The 23,524-nt window shown below is 34.8% G+C and overlaps 1 protein-coding gene across 6 annotated transcripts; it reads right to left on the bottom strand.

Moving 5' to 3' along the window:
- Window positions 1-765: 765 nt before the first annotated feature.
- On the bottom strand, window positions 766-16,609 carry LOC109020222 (citrate synthase, mitochondrial). 6 transcript variants are annotated; one of them, XM_019002663.2, is made up of 20 exons: window positions 16,445-16,609; window positions 15,722-15,782; window positions 15,532-15,594; window positions 15,003-15,044; window positions 14,168-14,233; window positions 13,986-14,051; window positions 13,725-13,838; window positions 12,778-12,841; window positions 12,414-12,496; window positions 11,195-11,244; window positions 11,035-11,112; window positions 10,647-10,775; window positions 10,468-10,510; window positions 5,224-5,310; window positions 4,220-4,321; window positions 2,900-3,007; window positions 2,755-2,805; window positions 2,104-2,177; window positions 1,953-2,004; window positions 766-1,236 (listed from the first exon to the last, which is right to left on the bottom strand). In XM_019002663.2, the coding sequence occupies exons 2-20, from the start codon at window positions 15,764-15,766 to the stop codon at window positions 1,138-1,140; spliced, it is 1,416 nt and encodes a 471-aa protein (XP_018858208.1). In that variant the 5' UTR covers window positions 15,767-15,782; window positions 16,445-16,609; the 3' UTR covers window positions 766-1,137. The 6 variants fall into 6 exon arrangements, with proteins under 6 accessions (XP_018858208.1, XP_018858191.1, XP_018858196.1 ...); XM_019002646.2 differs by lacking the exon at window positions 16,445-16,609 and adding an exon at window positions 16,100-16,365; XM_019002651.2 differs by lacking the exon at window positions 16,445-16,609 and adding an exon at window positions 16,011-16,337.
- Window positions 16,610-23,524: the final 6,915 nt, after the last annotated feature.

Genomic DNA, 23,524 nt, shown 5'->3' with positions numbered 1-23,524 from the left:
AACCTATATACATAAACTAGTTATTTTTACCCTTAAAGACAACAATTATAATGGACATCTAACCAAGAAAAATCCAGATCAATAAGTTAACCAAAATTGTGCTGCTTTACCATCTCTATGTAATCTGTTTGATAGCAAAGAATAGAAAATAAAATTATTACTAAGATTCGTGTGTTCTATTATAAGCTCTTTTCTAAATTCATAGCTATCAATCTAACCCAAATAACTTAATTTTCTATGCATAACTCTTCAACGAGATTATATAAAGGGCTTTTTTTGTGAAGTAGCTAAGCAACTGAAGATCAGATGGGTAGTTCATGATTGTATTCAATACAGAATTTAGGAGAACTAACATCTCTGTTTTTCTGTCCATTTCCCACATTCTCTCCACAAACACTTACCAAAAAAAAAAAATTCCCCTTCTCTACCTAAACTTTTATGTAAATAGAAGAAGAATAAACCATTTTTCCAGTTACCAAAATCAACTTCATATTATCCAATTGAATGGAAAGGAATTGAACTATCAAGCAGGCAAGTAAAAAAATGAAAAATAATCAAATGAATTCACTTGAAGTACAGAGAAAGACGAAAAGTGATTTCAATCTGTACAAGAGAGAGAGAGAGAGAGGACTTGAAAAAGTTGGAAATAGCAGAAGTCTCCTTTTTAGCGTGAAAATCCGTTAGATTTACTTTATAATAAAAATAACTTTATAATATAACGTACCACATTAAGTATTTGTATATAATCACTTTGTGACTAAAATATTTTCTATTAACGTTAGCAGGTTCAGTACTGATGCTCCAAGGCTTAAAATAATAACGTAATACAGTCTCTATTCACGTCTAATAGCAATTATTATTCAGATGCCTCCAAGTACGCTTTGCTTTCTGTAGTTTCACTTATTATACCACACAAAGTTGGTTTATATATAAACCAAACTAGAGATTCATAGAACAGAAAAATGATTGCTCTTTCTAATACAAAAAATACATGTAAAAAGGCACGGAAATTTCGAAAAGATTAATCGTGCTCATCGTAATCTGACCACAGACAGTAATCGGGCAATCCCTTCATCTGTTGCAAAACCCCAAGCTTGTTTGAACATTAGAGTACTAGACGCAAAACACCACCAATTTTCACGGTGATGCTGCTTTCTTGCAATAATTTTCAAGCCAGTCCATTGTAACACTTTTTGGCCTCTCAAGCGGCAATCCAAGAGCTCGGTCCCATATCAGCTGAACAAAATAATGATACAATTCAAATGATTTCTAAAGGACATAAGTTTATTAAAGAGCAAAAGGACAACCAAGGACAAAGGGAGTATACAAAAGGAAACGCCCAACTAGCAAGACGAGAAAGAGCAAAAATCTTTAAGAGTCTAGAAAACAAGAGAATTGAAAGCCACGGGGAGCACAGACAATGCCTATGATGAATCCGGCTGTGTTATGGAAGAGTCCTGTAACATCTAGACCCTCACATCTCCCTCCCCCAAAATACTTGGAATGGATTGTACAGAAGGTGAAAGGTTTTCTATATTCACATGGGTCAGCCTTGTGAAGGTTTTGAAGCTGAATAAATGGTGTTGTTTACTGCCATTGAGGCATTCCAGCATCAACTTTGGTTCGAACACGGTTAGAGAGAATTGAAATCTAAAAAGGTTCACATGTTCTATTAATTACGAGCACAAGAGAGGTAGCTCTAGTCAAAGAGGTGGAGGGACTGAAGGCGGGGGACACCCTATGGTGCCATTTGGGTGCAAATGGGGGGGCTCTGGTGGGATTTTGTTGATCTGTGATAGAAGGATGGTAGAGAAAGTAGAAGAATAAGTTGGAAAATTCACTATTGCTTACACATTTAAGAAAGTAGATGATAAATTTGAGCCTTCACGGGAATTTACAGCACTAAGGGACACAAGTGAATAACTGAAAACACAAGTAGGGGCAAATCAAACCTGAGAGCATATCCCAATGCTTCTTGATACACCAAAAAGGACAGTATAATATCTGTCAATGTTGAAAAACATTATCATCTCTCTCAAAGAGTATTTATAGCTAAATAAAAAATCATGTCAAAATATTTCGGAGAGAAACAGAATGTCATACCTTGCTTCAGATAAACCAAAATAATTCAGCAGCACCCCACTATGAGCATCAACATTGGGCCATGGGTTTTTAACCTACAATAATTGCAAAGACCAAATACAATCAGCATTTTTTATCCTCATGTGGCTTGATTAGAAGAAACCACAGTATTATGATGATCTTGAAGAAAGAAATTCTGATTCAGCATGCAGTGTAAAGGTCCACAAATGGGGAGGGGTAAACAGGAAGATATGATAGGAAAGAGCCAGCTCCAGTTCTAATTGGAGAGACATGATGAAAAACGTAGAAAAATAATGGGCAGGACCCGCCGGGGGGGGGGGGGAGGATGATAGGCTGGGCCTCTAAGTAGACCATGTCATTTGGAAAGGGTAGCAATCCCTTATAGAATATTTACACACACAGACATATATAGCCATGTATGTGTTAGTTTCACAACCAAACTGCTAATCCTGATTTTATTAGTTGATGTTGAAATTCATCCACGTTATAGAAATAACAGACAATGCTGAACAATTCTCTAACATGTTTACAGACTTTTGCCCACGACTCTCCGACTCTCAAGAGTTTTTCTACTTCAGTATGGTAAAAGACAAATAATAATGTGCATTCAGCATAAGAACCAATCAATTATGTATTTTGTCAGCAAATTACCTTGCCAAGCTCGGTAAGAATAGGAGGCACAACTTCATAAAGCTTGGAAACCTGTGATAGTCAATGCTAGATTAGTGCACAAAGAAATCATTTACCAAATAAAACACCCTTGTTAAGGTTCCTGTATCAAGGCTTGAGGGCTAACCAGCTGAAACAGCGGATCATTGGGTAAGTGCTTCAATGCAAACTCTCTCTGGCATGTGTATCTTGGATCCGTTTTACGCAAAACTCCATGGCCAAATCCAGGAACAACCTGTAAATCCAAACAAGAACTAACATGAATTCAAGACAAAATCAACAGCTCTCCAGACCAAGACTTCCAAAATTGATGAATTTAACTGGAGGGAGACAGAAGAAGAAAACTAAGCAAAATAAAAAGATCACAAGTGGCAAGTAAATATCAGTACTGCAACTTCCTGAGGTTGCCATACAAAAGCAGAGAACCAAAAAAGTTATTCATAGAGGCAAATCACCAAAATAAAATAATATCCCAACCATGGAGAGCTCCATTTTTCTTTTTCCTTTTTGTTTCTTTTGTTCCCCCTTTTATTAATAGTTATACTCTTCTTCATTTACAAGTTCGTAAATAAAAGGATTTTGACAAATCTTACGTAATCTCCAGCTTAAGCACTAAATTTGAATAAGCAAGTTGCAAATTCAGTTTCATTAGGCATCTCATTTTCCTTGCTATATTTTTTTAGATGTATTTTATTCACTAGAAAATTGACAGTTGGCAGATATTGAAACTGCGAAGCACATATAGAGAAAGATGAATAGATCAAATCTCAAAAAAGACTAATCCAAACCAGGAAATAATTTGTTGAAGAAAAGCAAAATGTTCAAAGCAGAGATTATATTGATAACAACGAAAGACATCATCGATACAAGGTGTATACAAGAGATTCCCTAAAAATTACAATGCAGATTCAAAACATTCATTAAATTTAAAAAAGTATGAATGCTGCTTTTAAAAAAGAAAAAGAAATATCAATACTAACAAAAGTAGCCATCAGTCACAATTGAAGATGGCAGTATACGAAAAAAAAACTGATATGTCATCAATAGGAAGATTGGAAATTAAAAAAAAAAATGTTTAAGAAGCTGAATGAAGGGCTATATCTGGCTTCTGTGCAGTCATTTCGATTTTTACTGTTACATAGACATATGACATTGGCAGAGGTTCACATCAAAACTACAAGTAGTTGAAACAACTACCAGCAAGAAAAGCAACAAATGGCTCAGATTTAAGTGAGAGGGAGCCAGAGACTGAATTTTCCATTCAACATAAGAATTCTAAACTAGAATTACAATGTATAAGTAACCAGAACCATCTACAGGCTGCCCAGTGGTTAATCTCAAACCATATATCATATGCTCTTATGGTCACCCACTTGGATACAGTTCAAATTGCCTTGTTAAATTAAACCTCAACACTAGGGTGTGATGACTTTAAGATATTATTTACCTTTCCACCTTTTAAAGTTTTCCAGACGTACTCTTTCAACTGCTCTGACGTTATGTTCTCTCCACACTCATCTACTACAGATTTGATCCAAAGCAGAACTTCCTGCAATCACGATATCATGGAAATCAGAGAAGGGAGAGAGAAAAAGGGAGGAGCAACAAATATCATCTGCAATCAGAAAGAAGATGTATCCCATGATTAGAAATTTAGGAAGTGTTGCTAGGATGACCATGCTAGACATGTAAAGCCAAAATACTGAAGCAATTATGATAACTGCTTGTCTTTCAAAAAATACAATAGAAAAAAGAGAATGCCCTAGTATATGGAGGAGCAAAGTTATGCACAAGGCAGTGCTGATTATGATTACAGCAAAAGTTAAATGAAGCAGCTGGTCAGCTACGGACATCCATAAACAGCATACAGCCTCATTTACAAAACTAGCACGGATATGTATTGTTGGTTCTTCCATTCACATATTTTTTTTATGAGTGCATATAAATTTTTTACAGATAGAAAGAGGGGGCAGAGGAGGCCTCAAAGAACTTATTTTTAAATTCACATAATTAAATAGGTATCCAGCTACCAGCTAAAGTTAATATTGATATATAAATGTTGTGGTGCTGACTCTTATTCCATATAAGTACATACAATGCAATTATGACCACGACGTATACATTGAAGTATTGCATCGACAAATCCACAATTCACGCCTTTTGAGGTCTGAAAGCTGATTAAGTTTTTTTTCGATAAGTAAGAAGGTATTTTATTAATATTGAGCCCAAGTACACAGGCAGTATTCAAGAGATACTTCTGAAAACCAATTAAGTTATTAACCACAGCACATAAAAGTAACATAAAAACTTCTGTATCAACCTTTATAATACAAGCATGCATTTCCAACACCAAAATTAGTTACTAAAAGAAAAGAAAGAAAAAAAGAAAAATGTGGTTATTTCTTCTATAAAACAGATAATCTATGCTGTCACAACAGAAGATTAGCGTACCTGATTAGCCAAACCATGGAGTGGTCCGGCCAAACCATTCAATGCAGCTGCAAATGAAAGATAAGGATCTGAAAGTGCACTAGCAACCTGATTTCAGTATAACACATCAATTGAACATCAGAAGAATGAACTGTTATATTGAAATGTCATAACAGTAATAAAACCACTGTCAAAAAATGTCATAATTTAATAAAATGATCACAAGTTTTAGGACTGATTATTCAAATTTTGATTTTACTGCTTTCTCTCTCGCCCTCACTCCAATGGATAGTAACGGTGATCCTTGTTAGGAATAGTTTCCTCGTCTATATGCTTTCTTTCTCCTTCATTGTTATGGGATAACTCCAACATCTTTTTAAATCTGTCTTCACGAAAAAATGGGTATACTAAGCTGCCTTCGGGTGAAGCCAAGGTTTTTGAGGTAAAAATGGAAACGGGAGCTACTATAATGAGCATAATAGAGAAGAGTAGAGGAGCAATGATATGTCTCTTTAAGTCGTACTATGGTTGGGTAGGTGGAGGACACAATTGTGTCGACGATTTAGGCAGTCAGCCAAAGTTCATCAAACACACTCGGGGAGGAAACCCAGCATATTTTGCCCAACAATGTTCCAATGCACACGGGAGCTATTTAGTCATTGCAGAGTATGGATGTGAGGACCATGCCGAACCAAGGAAGAGATCCCCTTCCGAGGACGAAAGATGGGCGAAGAGGAGATAGTCGGGCGAGCAAAGTGCAACTAGTCCAGGAGAAGGGCAAGCGGCACAATGTAGAAAGTCTGGCTAACATGGTCCAACATCGGGTAATAAAGGACTTTTCAACCTGTGCCAGGCAGGCAAATACAGTGCTAATCATACCGTGCTAGTCATACCAAGGCGAGCAACAGGCAAGGACAAGCTCAATGCAGACGTGGGAGCTTGCCGATATAACCTGGAGGTGCTCAAAGGGCAGCAGTGTCATACACAAAGGCGCATACTCCATAAGAGATGTCACATCTGGCTTATGGAGTGAGCCCATGGAAAAAAGATTACGGACCAGCAAGCCATATCATCTGATCTCAAAGATATGGTCTAGCACCACGTGGGAGATCCTTATTAGGGGAAGGATTGTGGGATTTGACACAAGGCAAACTGTAGAGGACGTGCATGCCTTGTTCCCATCAGTCTCTGCCACCCTACAAGGCCAGAAAAAAATGGACGGCCAAGATCAAAGGTGTCTCATTCAATAATATATGGAGTCAGACATACGTCAGATATAAGGCTAACAGTCCCACAGTATAAAAGCATCGAACAAAAGCCAAAAACTCACTTTTGTTTGAGATCGTTAAGTGTTTACCCTTTCATCCAGTCAGTGCCTTCAAGAAAGCAGGTGACTTCAAAGCGTGGGACGGAAGGATCAACACCAGCGCTACTGTAATCTAATCCTATTCAGGTAGATTAACTCCTACGACCATACTAAGAATGTATAGTAAATGTTTGTGAGTATGTTGTAAGTTTAGGGCTTTGCATAATCTGTAACTCACCTCCTTACATGAAAGCATATTTTCTTCATTATGTTCATCAGTTACCTTTACGCAGTGATTTTGAGCTGATGAGTTTGAATGATGTGATTTTCAAGTATTAAGTCTTACCGTGTGTCGATAATCAATATGGATGGGTTGAGGAGTCACCGCCCAATTCCTACGGCATGTTGCCAAGAGTTTCATACAGGTAGAGTGATTCCCCATGATGATCAAGATGGAACATCTTCATATTGGCCTCACTTGATAACACGGGTAGAGAGTCCCCAGATTGATCATGCATAGTGTCCTTGTGTGTGTTGACCAGGTTGAGTGATTCCCCGAGTCAATTGGATTGGATTTGGCTTATGAACTCACACGTTGGCTGGGTAGAGTGATTCCCTGTGTCGAGCGGGTGGAGCGATTTCCCATTAGTACTTATATGATGAGATATTGTTGATTTCATGTAGTTTTGAGGGTAATTCCTCACCTTAGTGATGACTATGCATATATGAGATATACTCAGATGGTGATTCCTCGCCATACTTATGTACTTGAGATTTGCTCTGAAGGTGATTCCTTGCCATGACTATGAGTACATGTGTTTATGCCCGAAGGGTGATTCCTCGTCATGCATATATATGTGTTCACAGATTTATTTACATGAAACAGTGCATGCATATTCATCTCCATTGCCTCTTATTAATAGTAATGTCTTGGGTGTTTAACCTACTGGAATTTCTTAGACTCACTGTGGTGATCCCACCTGTGGTTTCGTTCACCAAAGCAGTAGATTTTGATGCAGATTTAGCCCAGGAAGAATTTCCTGAGGAAGAAGGACCAGCCCCGCCCAAGGTGTAGACACGGAGGCCTGTCTCCAACAAGTATATATTTGTATTTGTTAAGATGTTTATTTTAGTTAGGCGGAAAATCATGTACGGTTTGTTGTATTTTGATGTAAATGAGGAACTGATGACAGTATATAATAATATTTGGGAAGAAACAATGATGACTTATGGATATTGTTAATGAAGGTTAAATTTTCTTACTGGTATAAATCTCTGGTACAATTAGTATTAGTCTTCAACTAATCCCTTTACTTATTCCATTGCAATACCTTTCAACTGGCATGTGTTCGTCTCAAGAATACGCACTTACGGCATTAGGCAAGATTCTTACTACAGATAATCTGAGAAAGAAGAGGATAATTATCGTAGACTGGTGTTGTATGTGTAAAGGAGGAGGTGAGGCGGTAAATCATTTACTCTTGCATTGTGAGGTAGCTAGGACGCTCTGGAATGAGGTATTTCAAAGAATGGATCTCGCTTGGGTTATGCCGGAATCCGTGGTGGATATATTGGCGTGTTGGACATTTATTCGAGGTGTGCATCAAATCAAAGAGATTTGGAAGATGATTCCTATTTGTATCATGTGGTGCCTATGGCAAGAGCGAAATGAGAGGACGTTTGAAGACAAGGAGAGATCGATGGAAAAACTAAAAATTTTCTTTTTTAGGACTCTTTGTACTTGGGCCGTTGCTGTGGACTTTAATGGCATGGAACTTCATGATTTCCTAGTCTCTAACGTGCCTTTGTAAATAGGGCATACATTTTTGTAACTGGCAGTTGTTGCCTTTTTGTTAATAATACTTATCTTACTTATAAAAAAAAAAAAGAATACGCACTTAGTCCCGAGTAACATCTTGGGTGTTGCCGACCAATTGGCACCCCTGGCACTTTGGATCCTCCCAAACACTTTACCAAGGAACGAGGGTGCCACAATGGAGGAGGAGGTCGACAAGGCTTTGTAGTTATACCAGAAGGCCTTAAAGGACTGGGATGGGAGAGATTTGTGGGTGAGCTATGCAAAGCTAGTGCTTTGGTTTTTCCATCGAGTTGCTAACTTGAATGGGAGAAATAGTTCTATTGAGATTCTAATGGTTGATGGCTCAACATGTATGGATCAAAATGAGATAAGAAGCCATATCGCACAACTTTATGAAAGATTGTTTTCTGAGCATGCTGACCAGGGGCCTAAGCTGAATGGCTTATATTCTGGTTTCATTGGGGAGGAATCGTCTGTCTATCAAACTAGAAAGGCCATTTGAGGAGACAAAGGTTCTTGAAGTGGTGAAAGCTGTTAATAGTGACAGGGCACCGAGTCTAGATGGTTTTTCTACGGCTTTCTTCCGAGTATGTTGAGAGATGATCAAGGAGGATAAGGACATAATGCACGTATTTCATGAATTCCATGGCCATGGTATGTTCGAAAAAGTTGAAATACTTGGGTCTTCCTTTTGGGGCTTCCAAGGTAAGGCAATTTTGAGAAGATAGAAAGAAGGTTGGTAAGTTGGAAAGGATGTATCAATCCAATTGTGGAAGCATCACGTTGATCAAGAGTATTATCTCCAACTCACCAACATACTTCATGTCTTTATTTCCACTGCGAACCAATGTGGTTAACCGTATAGAAAAGATATAGAGGGACATTCTTTGGGTTGGGATATGAGAAGAATATAAGTTCCACCTGGTAAGATGGTGGTCAAAGTATGCTCCTCAAGTCCCCAAATGTGGGCTAACAATTTGGAACTTGATCTTCTTTAATCATGCACTATTGCGGAAGTGGCTTTGGTTATATTTGAACAAGAGAAATGCCTTGCGGAGAGTAATGATAGATTCGTAGGAGGGTGAAGTTCCCATGAGGTCCAAGGCTCTTGTGGGGTGGGATTACGTAAGCATATAAGAAAAGAGTGGGGAAAGTTTGCTAGGCACACTAGATTTAAAGTGAAATATGATACTAGTATTAGATTCTGGCATGATAATTGTTGTGGTAACAAAGCTCTCAATGAAGCTTGCCAAATGGTGTATAGTGTGGCTCATGATAATAATGCCTTGGGTGGATCTTAAGGAATCAACCAATGGACTCCATTGGCCCCCCAAAGAAATGTTTAACTTTTTTCAAGGCGCCTCATGATTTAGAGATTGAGGCATCTATGACAATCTTTAATTTGATGTACTCCACTGGTTTCAAAGAAGGCGATGAAGACAAGCTACTTTGGGCCCCATCCAAGAAAGAGATGTTCAACACTTTACAATGTCTTTATTCCTCGTGATAAAGATAAAAGTACCTACTATAGCTGTATTTTGTACATGGACAGCATCACTCAGGAAGATTCTTAACATGGAACATAGGAGGAAAAGATATATCAGGCTAAGGAGTAGTGTCATATATGCACGAGGAGTAGTGAGTCCGCATATTATCTTTTAGTACATTTCCAGGAAGCTAGTATTCCAGAAATTATTTCTTTAGCCGAGTTGGTATGGCGTGGTTTATGCCTAGATGTACAGTGGATCTTTTTAATTTATGGGGAGGATTAGGTGGAAGTCAAAAAATCTCAGTGATGTGGAAGACGGCCCCTACTGTCTCATATGGTGCATTTGGAGGGAAAGAAATGAGAAAATCTCGAGGATCAGGAAAGGAAAATAGAGAAGATCAAGACCTTCAACACTCTCCACTAGACAGCAACCATAGATCTTAATGGACATACTCTTCATGAATATCTTGTACCTTTTTCAAATTATAGCTAGATAATTTTCCTGTACACATCTCGTTGTAAGTGTAATATACCTTTTAGTGCTTTCTTAGTGAAATGATTATTACTTATAAAAAATCTGATTCTTATTTCATTAACTCCTGTACAAGTCGGAAAATTCTGTGCGTATTAAACGTTATAAGGGTAACTTACTAGGTGTCCAGTGTGAGCACTAACATTTCCACCTTCATGATCACTGCAAAAAACATATCAAATAACATGTTTAAATCTCATGAGTTTCCCAATCTACCAATATGTTTCGGTGAAGGTGAATAAAAATGAATCAATGTCATAATTTACATAATCGTTTAGAAGAAAACATTATAACAAACCTATGAATAGTGACATAAAGCCTCATAAGCTCTTGCATTGTAGGACTATCAAATCCCAACATGTGCGAGAAATTTCCACCATAATCCAGTGACTCATCTGGCGGTATGATTTTCCCATCTTTGTATATCCTTCACACACGTACAAAAGAAACAGATCCCAACATGATTTTAGACAATTCAAGAAAAAAAAAGCACGTAAGAGTCAGCAATAATGTTTGACAAACAGACTAAGTTTGCTTTAATTGCAAAGAGACAGATATTTTTTGTAAGAAACAAGTACACCTATCCTTGCATTTAAGATTTAAAAAGGCTTCTATAACTCTGCTCAAGTTTATATCATTGCAGAACAACTCCAATGCAATATCAACACTAAATGATATCCACTGACCTGCGGTACACATAGGCAGCCACTATTGGCACTCGAGCAATCAAATTAAGAGAGTCTTCATATGTAGGTTCCCAGTACCTAAGAACAAAGTATATATACCCCAATGTAACTAAATAGTTCAAATTAGGGAAAACAAAATACATAGTCAAAAAAACCTTACTTTGATTTATGAATTCCCTTTTCATATGCCTTCTGGAATTCACTCTGAACCTGAAGAAAAAAAATCAGATCACTAAATAATTGAAAGTTTCTTATCAACTTTCAGAAAATCAACAAAACCAACCAAAGTTTTAGGAAGAACTCGGTCATTTTGTAGTTGAACTATTGAGTTTCTCATTGCTTCATATGAGCACAAAATTATTTTCATTAGCAATGAAGCCGTTATAAAAAGAAGAGGGATCCCAAGGAGAACAATATAACATGTGATATCCCATATGATAAGAATAAGGGTAGGTGGTGTATGGGATCCCACATTGCTTGGGAATGAGAAGTTCTTGCTCTTTATAAGATTCTAATGTAACTCCAATTGTATCATTAACTAATCCTTTTGGGAGTATAGGTCATATGGTTTGGGCCTCCTTCCATTAGGGCGTTACAAATAATATCAAAGCCAAGTTTAACCAGAAATGTGGGACTTGAGCCATGCCACCTATAACGGACAGGCCTGACCAGGACGTCGGGAATTTAAAAGGGATAGATTGTGATATCTCATACGATAAGGATAAGGGTAGGTGGTGTATAGGATCTCACATTGCTTGGGAATGAGAAGTTATTGCTCTTTATAAAGTTCTAATAGGACTCTAATTGTATCATTAACTAGTCATTTTGGAGTATAGGCCATGTGGTTTGGGCCTTTCATTAGAGCGTTACATAACATCTACTCCCAACGAACCTATAGACGAATAAAAATATATGCATCTATTAATAAGAAGGCCAAATATGCAGAAAGATCAAGTAAAAGCTCTAACAAGAATTATTGAGGTCAGAAAATTGGTCTCTGTGTCATGCATCACTAAGATCAGGAAAACAAAAGCACATCAGAAGCAGCAGCAGGCAACAAAGAACTTTTCAAAAAAATTTCAGTTGATAACCCCCAAACCCAAGAGCAATTATGTTGGTCACTTATAAACCACTCTTTGACCGTGATCAGTAAAGAAGGGCTTCCAAAATCAATAATTGATGGAAATGATTTAAAAAAAGAAGCCCAAAGATTTTATTGTATGGAGCTCGGGCAAACTCAAGATGTTGTGACAACCAGCGAAGTCAAATGGTTGACTATACTGATGCAAATTTAAATTGATGAAGAAAAGACTGACTTACAGAATAACCAAGAAAAGATCATTTAACAATAAATTATGTTTGGAAATCCATTAATCAACCTGGAGGGCCATAACACCCGTTGCAAACTGAGTCATTGGATGAGCTGTAACAGGTAGAGCATCAATGGCCTTGAATGCATAATCTGCAACCAGAGATAATGCACAGTGAATTTATTTGCAATGCACCTCATGACTCCAGGCAAAGGAGAAGGGGCGCTTTGGTATTTTGATGGTGATTATAAAGAATAATACAAATGAACTCAACTAAACAAAATCCTATCCCAACTGCTTGGGGTTGACCTTTTCAAAAAACTGAAATAAACTATAAACTATAAGCTGGTATTCGGGTATGAGCATTTGCCCCATTCTACATGAATATAATTAATTTATAACTAGTCTAATATAGAAAAATATGCTGCAGAACCTGGGATGCTTGCACGATTTTGCAATTCCTTGGATAAAGCATCTACTTGCTCTTTGCTTGGTACCTGAGATTTTTTTTTTTAAAAAAAAAAAAAGAAAGATGATTTCAAATACACCAGAACCTTTCAAAACTAAGGTTGTATTTAGATGAAGATTTAAAACAAAAAACAAAAAAAAATACTAATTTTCGAGTGATGGAATTTCAATTCATGGAAATTGCACCTATAAAGAAAATCATGGAAATTTCAATTCCATCCATGTACATCTCTATTGTTTTTATGAGTCTTTTTATAAGCAGTATACTTAAACTTAAGAAATAGTGGTATGATAATTACAATGATAACGGTAGTGGTAGTAACTTGGAAATGGTTCTGGTATGGTGACCCGGTCATGATGATGGCAAGTGCTGGCAGTTGAGGGGGAGGTGGAGGGGAGGGTGATAGTAGCAGTGTGAAAGAATAGTGATGGTAGTACGAGAATAGCAAAGTTGATAATATTTGTAGAACGCCTTTCCCCAAGGAATTTGAACTTGGATACTTAAAAATCCCCAGATTCAAAATTCCACAGTTTTTTAAATGACTATTAGTCTCATTAATTGAAACAAAGAGGATCAACAGAAATAATTTCCAAATTAGGAGTTCATGATAATACCATCTCAAAATCACTCATCTAACCAAAAAATAAAAGCAAAAGATGGTGTTGAATAATAGGCAATTATCACTGCATCTAAACCTTTCTTATAAGTAGCACTGCATCTAAAACTGGAACTTATAAGTAAGAAGGCATTTAAGTTGAGATCACACATCTAAAAACAAAATCGAATACGGTTTCACATATCTTTAGTGACATTTCAAGTGATATGTATTTTCTTCTGCTTTCTTATTTGGAGTGAATTCTCAATATATCCTAAAACGGTGGGGTGTATTGTTTCACACACAAGGTACACACCTTCCCGGTCAAAAGAAGCCAGAAAAGACCCTCAGGCAAGGGTTCTCCTCCAGGCTTTGCAGCTGGTAATAACTTCTGACATTCTGGGATTGTTAGACTTCTAAAGCGAATTCCCTGCAAGATTACAAGCCACCTTCAGATCTATAAGCAATAGAATGTGAGTCATATCCTAAAATTAATCATTAACATGAAGCAAAAGAAAATCCCCACTCCATGAAATTCATCATGCAAACGATCAAGAATAATTATTGAACATTATACCTCGTCTGGGTCAAGTAATGAGGTTTCCCACAGCAACCCTGTCATTCCTCTCATTCCACCAAGAACCTTGGGGATAGACATATAATTAAGTGAGAAGTTACAAAAAATGTTGTAGTTCACTCTTGCCATTGACATTAGATTGTAGCAATAGACCAAACACCAATGTTACAAAGCATATGTACCATATCAACAGTGATATTCCCAAGTTGAACCTTTCCATGTTCTGCCTTAAATTTCTTCAGGCGCTCCTGCAACCAGGATAAATTAAGAAAATGAGCATCTAATCAAGACTTCTTCTCACATACTTTGCTACCTATAATCAAGAGTCTAATCATTTGTAGCATATATAACTAGTCTTTTTTTTTTTTTTTTAAAAGTAGCTATACAACTAGTCTAGAAATGTAATGACAAAACAAGCTCTAGTCTGATGCAGGTTGAACCCTTGGCTATGGAAAGGGTAAGGAGTCTTAACTAGCACTTCAATCCAATGCACATCCCATTTACAATGCAATGAAAAGAAATTCAAAACCAAGAACAATGATTCCGCAGTCAATACCATCGCCTTTGCCTCACCGCACATCCTAGATGATCCAAATGCATGATGACTCAAATTACAAGTTCAAATTTGGGAGTTGGTTGGTTTGAAAACACAGCTGAAGAATCACAACAGCATGGTGGAAGGAAGACCCAGTTATGATTCTTTTCCAATTCATTTGATGGCCAACAAGTGCCATAAGCCAATGCTTCTGCTAGAGTTGCAAGGTGTTGTTCAATGTTTTCCACACCTATATGTAAACACCTCCTTCCCATACGAATTGTTATCATACCAGCAACTCCTCTTCCCATACTAATTCCCAAGGTACACAAGTTCCATCACAACTGGATCGTTTAGACTGATTTATACTCAAGTAGAAAATGCAGAAGTATAAATAAGTAAATAACTCAGATGTTTATTGCACAAGAGGAGAGGCACTGGAACATGAGTTGTAATCAGAAGTCAAGAATGGTAACACAAACCTGTTGCTCAGGAATCAACTCCTTTAACTGAGAATGAAGGTCCTGTGAGGTAAAAATGATTAGTATGAGCAAGCTTATGGAAGACAAAGGTTCAGAATAAGCTATTGCTTCGAAGTACCAGCAACTTTCAATCAATAATAACGCACAAGGCATACTCCAAAAACTTCACCACATTCATACCTTGGGATGTAAATAACATGTATAGTTAGAGCAGTTTTGGTAAAGCAGCAGAAAAACAAATAAAATAAACGATGATAAAAGGACAACAAAAATAAGCAGAATCCTATCAAAATGAGCTCGGCAGTGACGCCAGATTAGAAAATCAATTGCTGTATTACTGTATACAAACGTTGACAAGACAGCCGAATGAATATACCCGCCAGGTTGCCAAATACATCAACTAAAGGCCCCAACACTTGATTTAGCATTAATCTATATAGTACGAAATACCAAGAAATAGCACCAAGGACTCAAAATACGAGCTGCAATCCTTCTTAGCAGGAAAACTTAAGAGAGATGGAGAGATTACAAGATCAGAGGAGCTCTGTATCTGAAGCCATCTAACGGAATTCTTGAGACTAGGCTGCTCGCCCTGCATGGTTTAAGTCATTTTTAACTTCCATTCCAATCAAATTCAAAAAAGTGTCTTCACTATCCAAGAAACTCGATCCCATATCTCCATCTCTCGTCACGGCAAAGAAAAAAAAAAAAGAACTTACAATTCGAGAGCGCAGCTTAGAGAGTAAATTCACGCTTCTGAACATTGCTCTCTACCCTAATCTGCACCCAAAAAGATTCAGAATATTCGCATGATAAATCATTAAAAATACCATTGCCGAAAAAATGAAAAATAAAAAATAAAAAAGATACAATTAATGGTGGTGGTGAGAAATCAGAGACAGATGATATGCCAAGAGAGAGAACCCATAAAGAAAAATGGTTGAATAATTGGGAGGAACAACAAATTGGGGAGTTGGAGAAAGGGAGAAAGGGAGAAAGGGAGCGTACTCCCACCGCAACAGATTCAGACAGAAAGAGCCACCAACGAGTAATAATTGGAGAATAAGTACTTTTTTTCCCTCAGGAGAATCACGTACTTGCGAAATGAATGAGTAATCAATCTAGTACCGGCCGCTGCTCGGGTTAGCAAATTAAGAATACGAACCGAAAATCGATTGTTTGGGTGTGAGTCGGTCTATATGTCTAATATCCACAATACTGAAATGCTGAATGTCAAATAGGGTTTTTTCCAGGAGATGAAACAGAACCCGGGGCTCCCGGCTCTGAGAATTGTGAACTGTCAAGAATTGAATTGGAAAGAGAGAGAGAGAGAGCCGACAAAAGAGACCAGAAAAGAACAAATGAAATGGAGAAAGCTGTATGAATTGTCAAACTTTGAATTTGTACAAGTCTAACGGAGGAAAGTAAATACTTTTCCTTACCTTTCGTTGGCTCTTGAGCTTCCGGGTCTCTGACTTTGAGGCGCTTGGATTTGTCTGTTAATGGGGTTTTTGGAGGTGGTGGTCACATCCAGGATCCTGCTGTAGTCGGTGAATGACGGCTTGGAGCTGATTTGTTTTGTGTTTCGGTTCTTCTAGGTTCTTTCCTTATAATTTTATTTGAGAATACTAAATTTATAAAAGGAAATACATAAAAATAATTTTATAAATTAACTGAATTTATAAAATTTATCATATTTATTTTATAATAAAAATAATTTTATAATTTGACAAACCATTATAAACCATATTAATTTGTTAGATTATTTTTTTGTTATCATTTTATAACTAAAATATTTCTCATTTTATTTTTCTTTATTCATTTTAAAATGGGAAGGAATATGAAAAAATCAATAACCATGGCTAGTTTAAAAAAATAAAAAAAACCATGGCTGGTTAAAAAGTAATAATTTGTATAAATTTTAAATAGATAATTTTTTTATAAAAAATAGACTATATTATAAAAAGTTATTAAAAAAATTATTTCTTTTAATATGACCTATTTTTTTTATAAAGAATCTGTGTAAAATTTGTCTATTTAAAATTTGTATTTAACATTTATTCTTATGACTCATATCTATGAAATTATCCACCTACATATCATCACTCATTATAAAAGTAAATTTATATAATGATATGACTAGACATGAAACATCGTAACATAAAATTATAAAATAGATTTAACATTTCATATTGGACAAATCAATTTATAAAGTTTTTATGTAAACCTACTACTTCTCGTTCTGAAATTGGGAAAAATAATAGATGTATAGTAACTTTATTGCTTGGTTACAAAATAATTGTATATTGATATAATTTTCAAATAAAAATTATATCTGATAGTCCATCTCTACAATTATTCAATAAAAATAATATTAAGAAATTCATCTTAACAAAGTACAATTTATGAATTAAAAAGGGGAATTCAAGAAAAGGGCATGATGGTAATGTGGGTAGAAAATACTTGTAATACAATATTATTTTCATTTTTAGTACGAGTAATTTACGTGCATTCTCTTAAAAAAAATAGAATTCATTATTAAGAAGATGATTTTTTCATGTAAATTTTAAATTTATCTACCTTTGTTAAAAGAAATAAGCGGGACTTGCACACCTTAATTGTTGCAAATATAATTTTTCTTCTATTATTTATTTTAAAACATTCGGACAAAATAAATTCTATTAATTTGATTTCATTTATTATACTTGTTTTATTCCATTCATTTCTTTTTCATTTTTGCTATTCTAATTCCACTATAACCGCTCGTCTCATTCAATTCATTTCCATTTATTATTGCTAGCTTTTATGGTTCAATTTTTGGCCCTTTTATAAACTCAGCTGTATTTTGGCCTCTTTTTATGGTGAAAATGGCACCCATGAACTTTGGTGGGGTGGAGATTTCTTGCACCATTGCTTTAATGGTTCGATTCCTTTCGAATTTTCGCAAGTTCCTCACCTTTTGTAAAACCGACTTGGTATGGGAGTGGCCGGAGATTATGCATCCCGGGCGCCAGCAACAAGAATTTTTCCTATGTTTAAATAGAAATATACAGTCGTGTTGTACAATTACTTTTATGGTTTGGATAGGATAGAGATGCTTCTGTCTCGTCCCATCTCACATCAATATTTAAATATCATAAAAATAAAAATTTTTTAATTTTAAATCTTTAATTTTTCATATAATGATTATGTAATTATTATAATTTTTTCAAACTTTCAAAAAAATACAAAAAATAATTCAATTTTTTCAAATTTCAAAACAAAAATTATATTAAAAATTTATATTCTAACAATATTTTAATTTTATAATATTTTTATTCAACATTTTTTCTCTTTTTTCCTAAAACCTAATAAAATATTTTAACTCAAACTATCTCATCTCATCTCAATTCAAATATTTTATTACAATTTACAAATTATCTCAACTTATCTAACCTCAATAATTTTAAAGATTGAAGGATTATTCCCCCGTGTATGGTGGTGGTGGTGTTGTTAATCGATCACAAAAGTCAAAAACAAGTACTCCTTTTATATGTAAGAGTCGAGCTACTTTGCCGTCCAGAGTAATCCGCTCGATTTGACCGCACAGCATATTTTAAATTTTTATTTTTTCTTTATTTTTTTTTCACATTTTTTTAATATATTTAAATGTTTTTAAAAAATAAAAATATATATATATCAATATACTTAAAATTACTTCCTTAATCATTAAATAAAAATAATTAAAAAAAAATTCCAAGTGATACACTTGAACAGTAAGATAGAGGCGTCAGAGTAGGCTTTTCCTATGTGTAATGTGGGTGTCTTTGACAATTACCCAAGAGCAGCACTTTTTAAGATTATAATGAGTAGTGGCTTCTCCATCTTCATCTTCATCTTTAAATTTAAAGAATATGTCTTTAAATTCATTTATATTGACTTATGCATCTATAAATTTTTACATAGCTATAAATAATACTTCTTCAAATTTGAAGAAATACTATTCATTTTTCAAATATTATTTTACTATTTTTTTCTCTCTCCTACCCATTAAAATCAATTTTGTAGAATTTATATTAAAATGATTTTGATACATAAAATTTGTATTAAGTTGGTAATACAAAGTGGATGTTAATTGTAAAATATATATAAAAAAATAATTTTAGGAAACAAATAAAAAATTAAAAAAAATAAAATTTTATTATTATTTGATTTAAATATGCATAAATCAATGTGGAAATTTTTTTTCAGAGTACTGTTATGGGTCCTGAATTCGGGATCCAAAAAGTGTCCCAAAAAGAGTATTTTTTTTCTTCTTTTTTTCTTTTTTTCATGTATTTTTTTAATTATCATAAACATTTTTAAAAAAAATAAAAAATTTACAACATCATTAAAAAATATTTTTTTAATCATTTAGTAAAAAAAAAGGTCCCATTCAGGATACATTTTGAATCTCAAATTCAGAATTCAAGACATTTTTTTTTTTTCATATACAAAATCATTTTTTAAAAAAAATAATTTTATATATAAAGATACATAAATCACTATCAATACTCTTGAGACAGGACTAGGAGCTATTTTAGAATCTATTTGGGAGGGCTACTACGTGCTCTTTACTACCTAGCTTTGTAGACTTCAAGACTTTTGCCCTTTTTTCTTTTCTCACGGGTGGGTGTAAACTTTTAGGAAAGTGCTGCAGCAATAAAAATACTCGTAAAAATAAATTTATAAAAGTAAACATTAGTTTATGTAATATGTTATATTTATTTTATAATAAAAATAATTTTATAATAATAAAAATTAATATTTTATATTTATTTTATAATAAAATAATTTTATAATTTAATATATTATATCAAATTATATTAATTTATAAGTTTATTTTTATAAAATTTTATTATGAAAAAAACATTTCTCATCCTTTTATACACTTCTTATGTATTGATATTGCATTGCAGTTAATGAAATCGTACTATCTTAACGAGAAAAGAGACTTTTGGTGTAAACTTGGATACGGATTCCGGGTAGGTTTACAATGTAGTTGGCTACCTGTCTGGATTGATCTCTGCTTATAATCACGGCAGGTGTTATAAAAATCTAGGTATCCGGTTATAATCTAGATTTGTCAAAAAAGAGTTTTAAAGATGAGGTACAACCACAAAACGACATCATTTTTCAGACTATGTCATTTTATCTATAAGATAATTTTTTTAAATATAAAATTTAGTTATGGGTATCGGATATTAATCTGGAACGCACATTATATGGGTTCGGGTAAAGTCCAAGCAAATACCTGTAGTATGAACCCGATTTTTCGGAACTCCAGACGGAACAGGGAGAAAAAATAAAAAAAAAGGCTCGGATGCACCTCCTAGTTCTATCTTGATCTTTGTGGAAAGAGTGATGGCTAGGGAGCCCCGTTTTGGGCTCCCTTTTTCTTTGTCCGATTGGGTTTTTAATTTTTTTTATTTAATGATTAAAAAAAATATTATTTAATAATATTATAAATTTTTTTAAGTATTTAAAAATATTTTAAAAATTATGTAAAAAAATCAAAAAAAATTGTTATAAATTATATTATTAAATTATATTTTCTTAATCATTAAAAATAAAAAAAAAATCAAAAATTCAATCGAGCTAAAAAAAAGAGAGCTAGGCTCCCTAGCATTTTTCTTGAAAAAAATTGCTTTGAGACCCGAATTTGGATCCCGAATTTGTGTGATTTGTTAAAGTGTTCCGGTGAGAGTCGACAATGGATAGACATAGGTGGAGAATGTAGAGAATTAAACAACAAATGGAAGCGAAAATTATAACGATATGGTGACACTCCCGTGAGGATATTTGTCCTACAAGTTGGTGATGAGCAAAGGGAATTGAGTGCATTTGTTTGTGCACCAATGACCCATATTTATAGGCCATCATGCACCGGTTGGTAAATGGCACATTCATTGGTTAACCAATGGTAACCCAAAGGTCACAACCTTAAGGAGTGACACATCCTATTGTGAAAGGGCACAACCATTGGTAAACCAATGGTAACCCAAAAGTCACATCCTTAAGAAGTGACACAACCTTTTGACTAAATCAAAAGGTTGTGTCTCTTGACACTTCATTTAACATCACCCTTCATGGGAACCATCACCATGTTAGAGAATATCATTCCAAGGGATACACCGTTTGGTGATCACACCCCTTGGAATAACATCTCCCACTTGATCACACAAAACGGTGATGATCCAGTTGAGTATTTTACCTTAGTACCAATATAAGCTTTCCACTACTCAACTCTCATCTGCTACTCTTGCAGATCGGCGTCAGAGCATGACAAACCTCTACGTGCACACGTTTTTTGTCATTATCTTATTTGACCGCACCCTTTACCATATGTGCTCTCATTGATCACATATTAGGGGTGATTTCATTTCACTAAAAAATTCGTAGTGAACGAAATCAATTCTCTGTGACTGGATCAACAATCCATACCCCTGTCACAATTGACGACTCAGCCGAATACATAACATATGTATCGACCTACGTTGAATTTTCGTTAAGTACTTCCTCTAGAGGCTATTCCTGAGGTTTTTCCCTAATCATCTTATCAACGACTTTGCAAATGATTAACCATTTACTTGGGTAATCAAATCACATTTCACTAAAACTTTAGTGAATAGCACTGAATTTTCATTAAGTACTTACTCACCTGAGTCTTTCCTTAATCACCTTATCAGCGACTTTACAATGATCAACATTTTACTTGGTTGATCAACCTGCACTGAAATTTTATCAAGTACTCACCCTAAGGGCATTCCTGAGGTTTTTCTTGATCACCTTATCAGTGACTTTATAAATAACCAAAATTTTCATTTGGGTATCTCCATAACTCCAATTTTTTAGGCGTCCCCAGAATTTGCTAAGTTATACATGCTGACCATGAGATTGGTTCACCTAAGTTTCTCTCAATCTCATTCTAGTCACATGTTCTCTAACTTTCTCCAGATATAAACCTTTGGTCATTGGATCTGCTACCATCTCGGTCGAGGAAACGAAATTAACCTTGACCTCACATCTTTCCACTATATCTAAAATATAGTGATAATACACATCAATGTGTTTTCCTTTGGAACTCTGTGTTCCACTTTTTATCAAAGAAATGACAGACTGATTATCACAAAACACATTGATTGGTTCTGTGGATGTACCCAAATTTAAGCTTTCAACAAAGCGTTTTATCCACACTGCATTACTCACTGCAGTACTACAAGCAATATACTCTGTTTCCATAGTAGACTTAGCAACACAGCCTTATTTCTTACTTAACCAAAAAACTGTTGTTCCACCAAATAGAAATATATATCCAGTTATAGATTTTCTATCATCTACATCACTTCCAAAATCAGCATCACTATAGCAGATTAATTCTAGATCATTGTTTCTAAAGCACAATTTCAAATTTTTGGTACCTTGTAAATATCTTAATATACGTTTCACTGCTTGCCAATGTTCTTTACCTGGATTGGATTGAAATCTGCTTACCAATCCTACTGCATGACAAATATCTGGTATGGTACTTGTCATTGCATACATGAGGCTTCCCACAGCTTAAGCATAGGGAACTTTAAGCATTTCACTTATTTCATTCTCATCTTTTGGGCACGTATTTTTATTTAAAGTATGAGCTTTGCAAACAGGCGTACTTAAAAATTTACAATTTTCCATACCAAATATTTTAAGTAATTTTTTCTAGATATTTCTCTTGATCTAAATACAATAGATTTGAATTTCTATCTCTAGAAATTCTTATATCAAGAACATATGCAGCTTCACCCATGTCTTTCATTTCAAATTTAGATTTCAAGAATTCTTTTATTTTATGCATCATATCTAGACAATTACTTGCCAGTAATATATCATCAACATATAATGATAATAACGTTAATTTATCATCATTTCTCCATATGTATACACAATGATCTAGTGGACTCATTTCATATCCCATTTTCAAAATGGCTTGGTGAAATTTCAAGTACCACTGTCTTGAAGATTGCTTAAGTCCATACATTGACTTCATCAACCTGTAGACTTTCTCTTCATATCCTTTAATTTGGAATCCTTCTGGTTAAATCATAAATATATCCTCTTTTAATTCACCATTGAGAAAAGCTGTTTTTACATCTAACTGATGTAATTCCAAATTCATTCTGGCAACAATGGACATGATGATCCTTACGGATGTGAATCTCACCACAAGCGAATATGTATCCACAAAGTCTACACCTGGTTGTTGGTTATATCCCTTGACTACTAACATTGCTTTGTACCTTTCCAAACTACCATCAACTTTAAATTTTCTTCTGAGTACCCATTTACAGCCAATAACTTTTCTATCTTTTGGAAGATCTGTTAACTCCCAAACGTTATTTTTGTTTATTGATTCTATTTCATCTTTCATGGCCTCAAGCCATTTATCTGAATCAATACTATTGACTGCCTCAGAAAAATTTTCAGGATCATTATCTAAATTTTCCAAACTGGTATTTAGTGCA

The sequence above is a fragment of the Juglans regia genome, chromosome 15, assembly GCF_001411555.2.
Source record: "Juglans regia cultivar Chandler chromosome 15, Walnut 2.0, whole genome shotgun sequence".
NCBI classification, from domain to species: Eukaryota; Viridiplantae; Streptophyta; class Magnoliopsida; order Fagales; family Juglandaceae; genus Juglans; species Juglans regia.
This window is presented reverse-complemented; position numbering and strand designations above follow the sequence as displayed.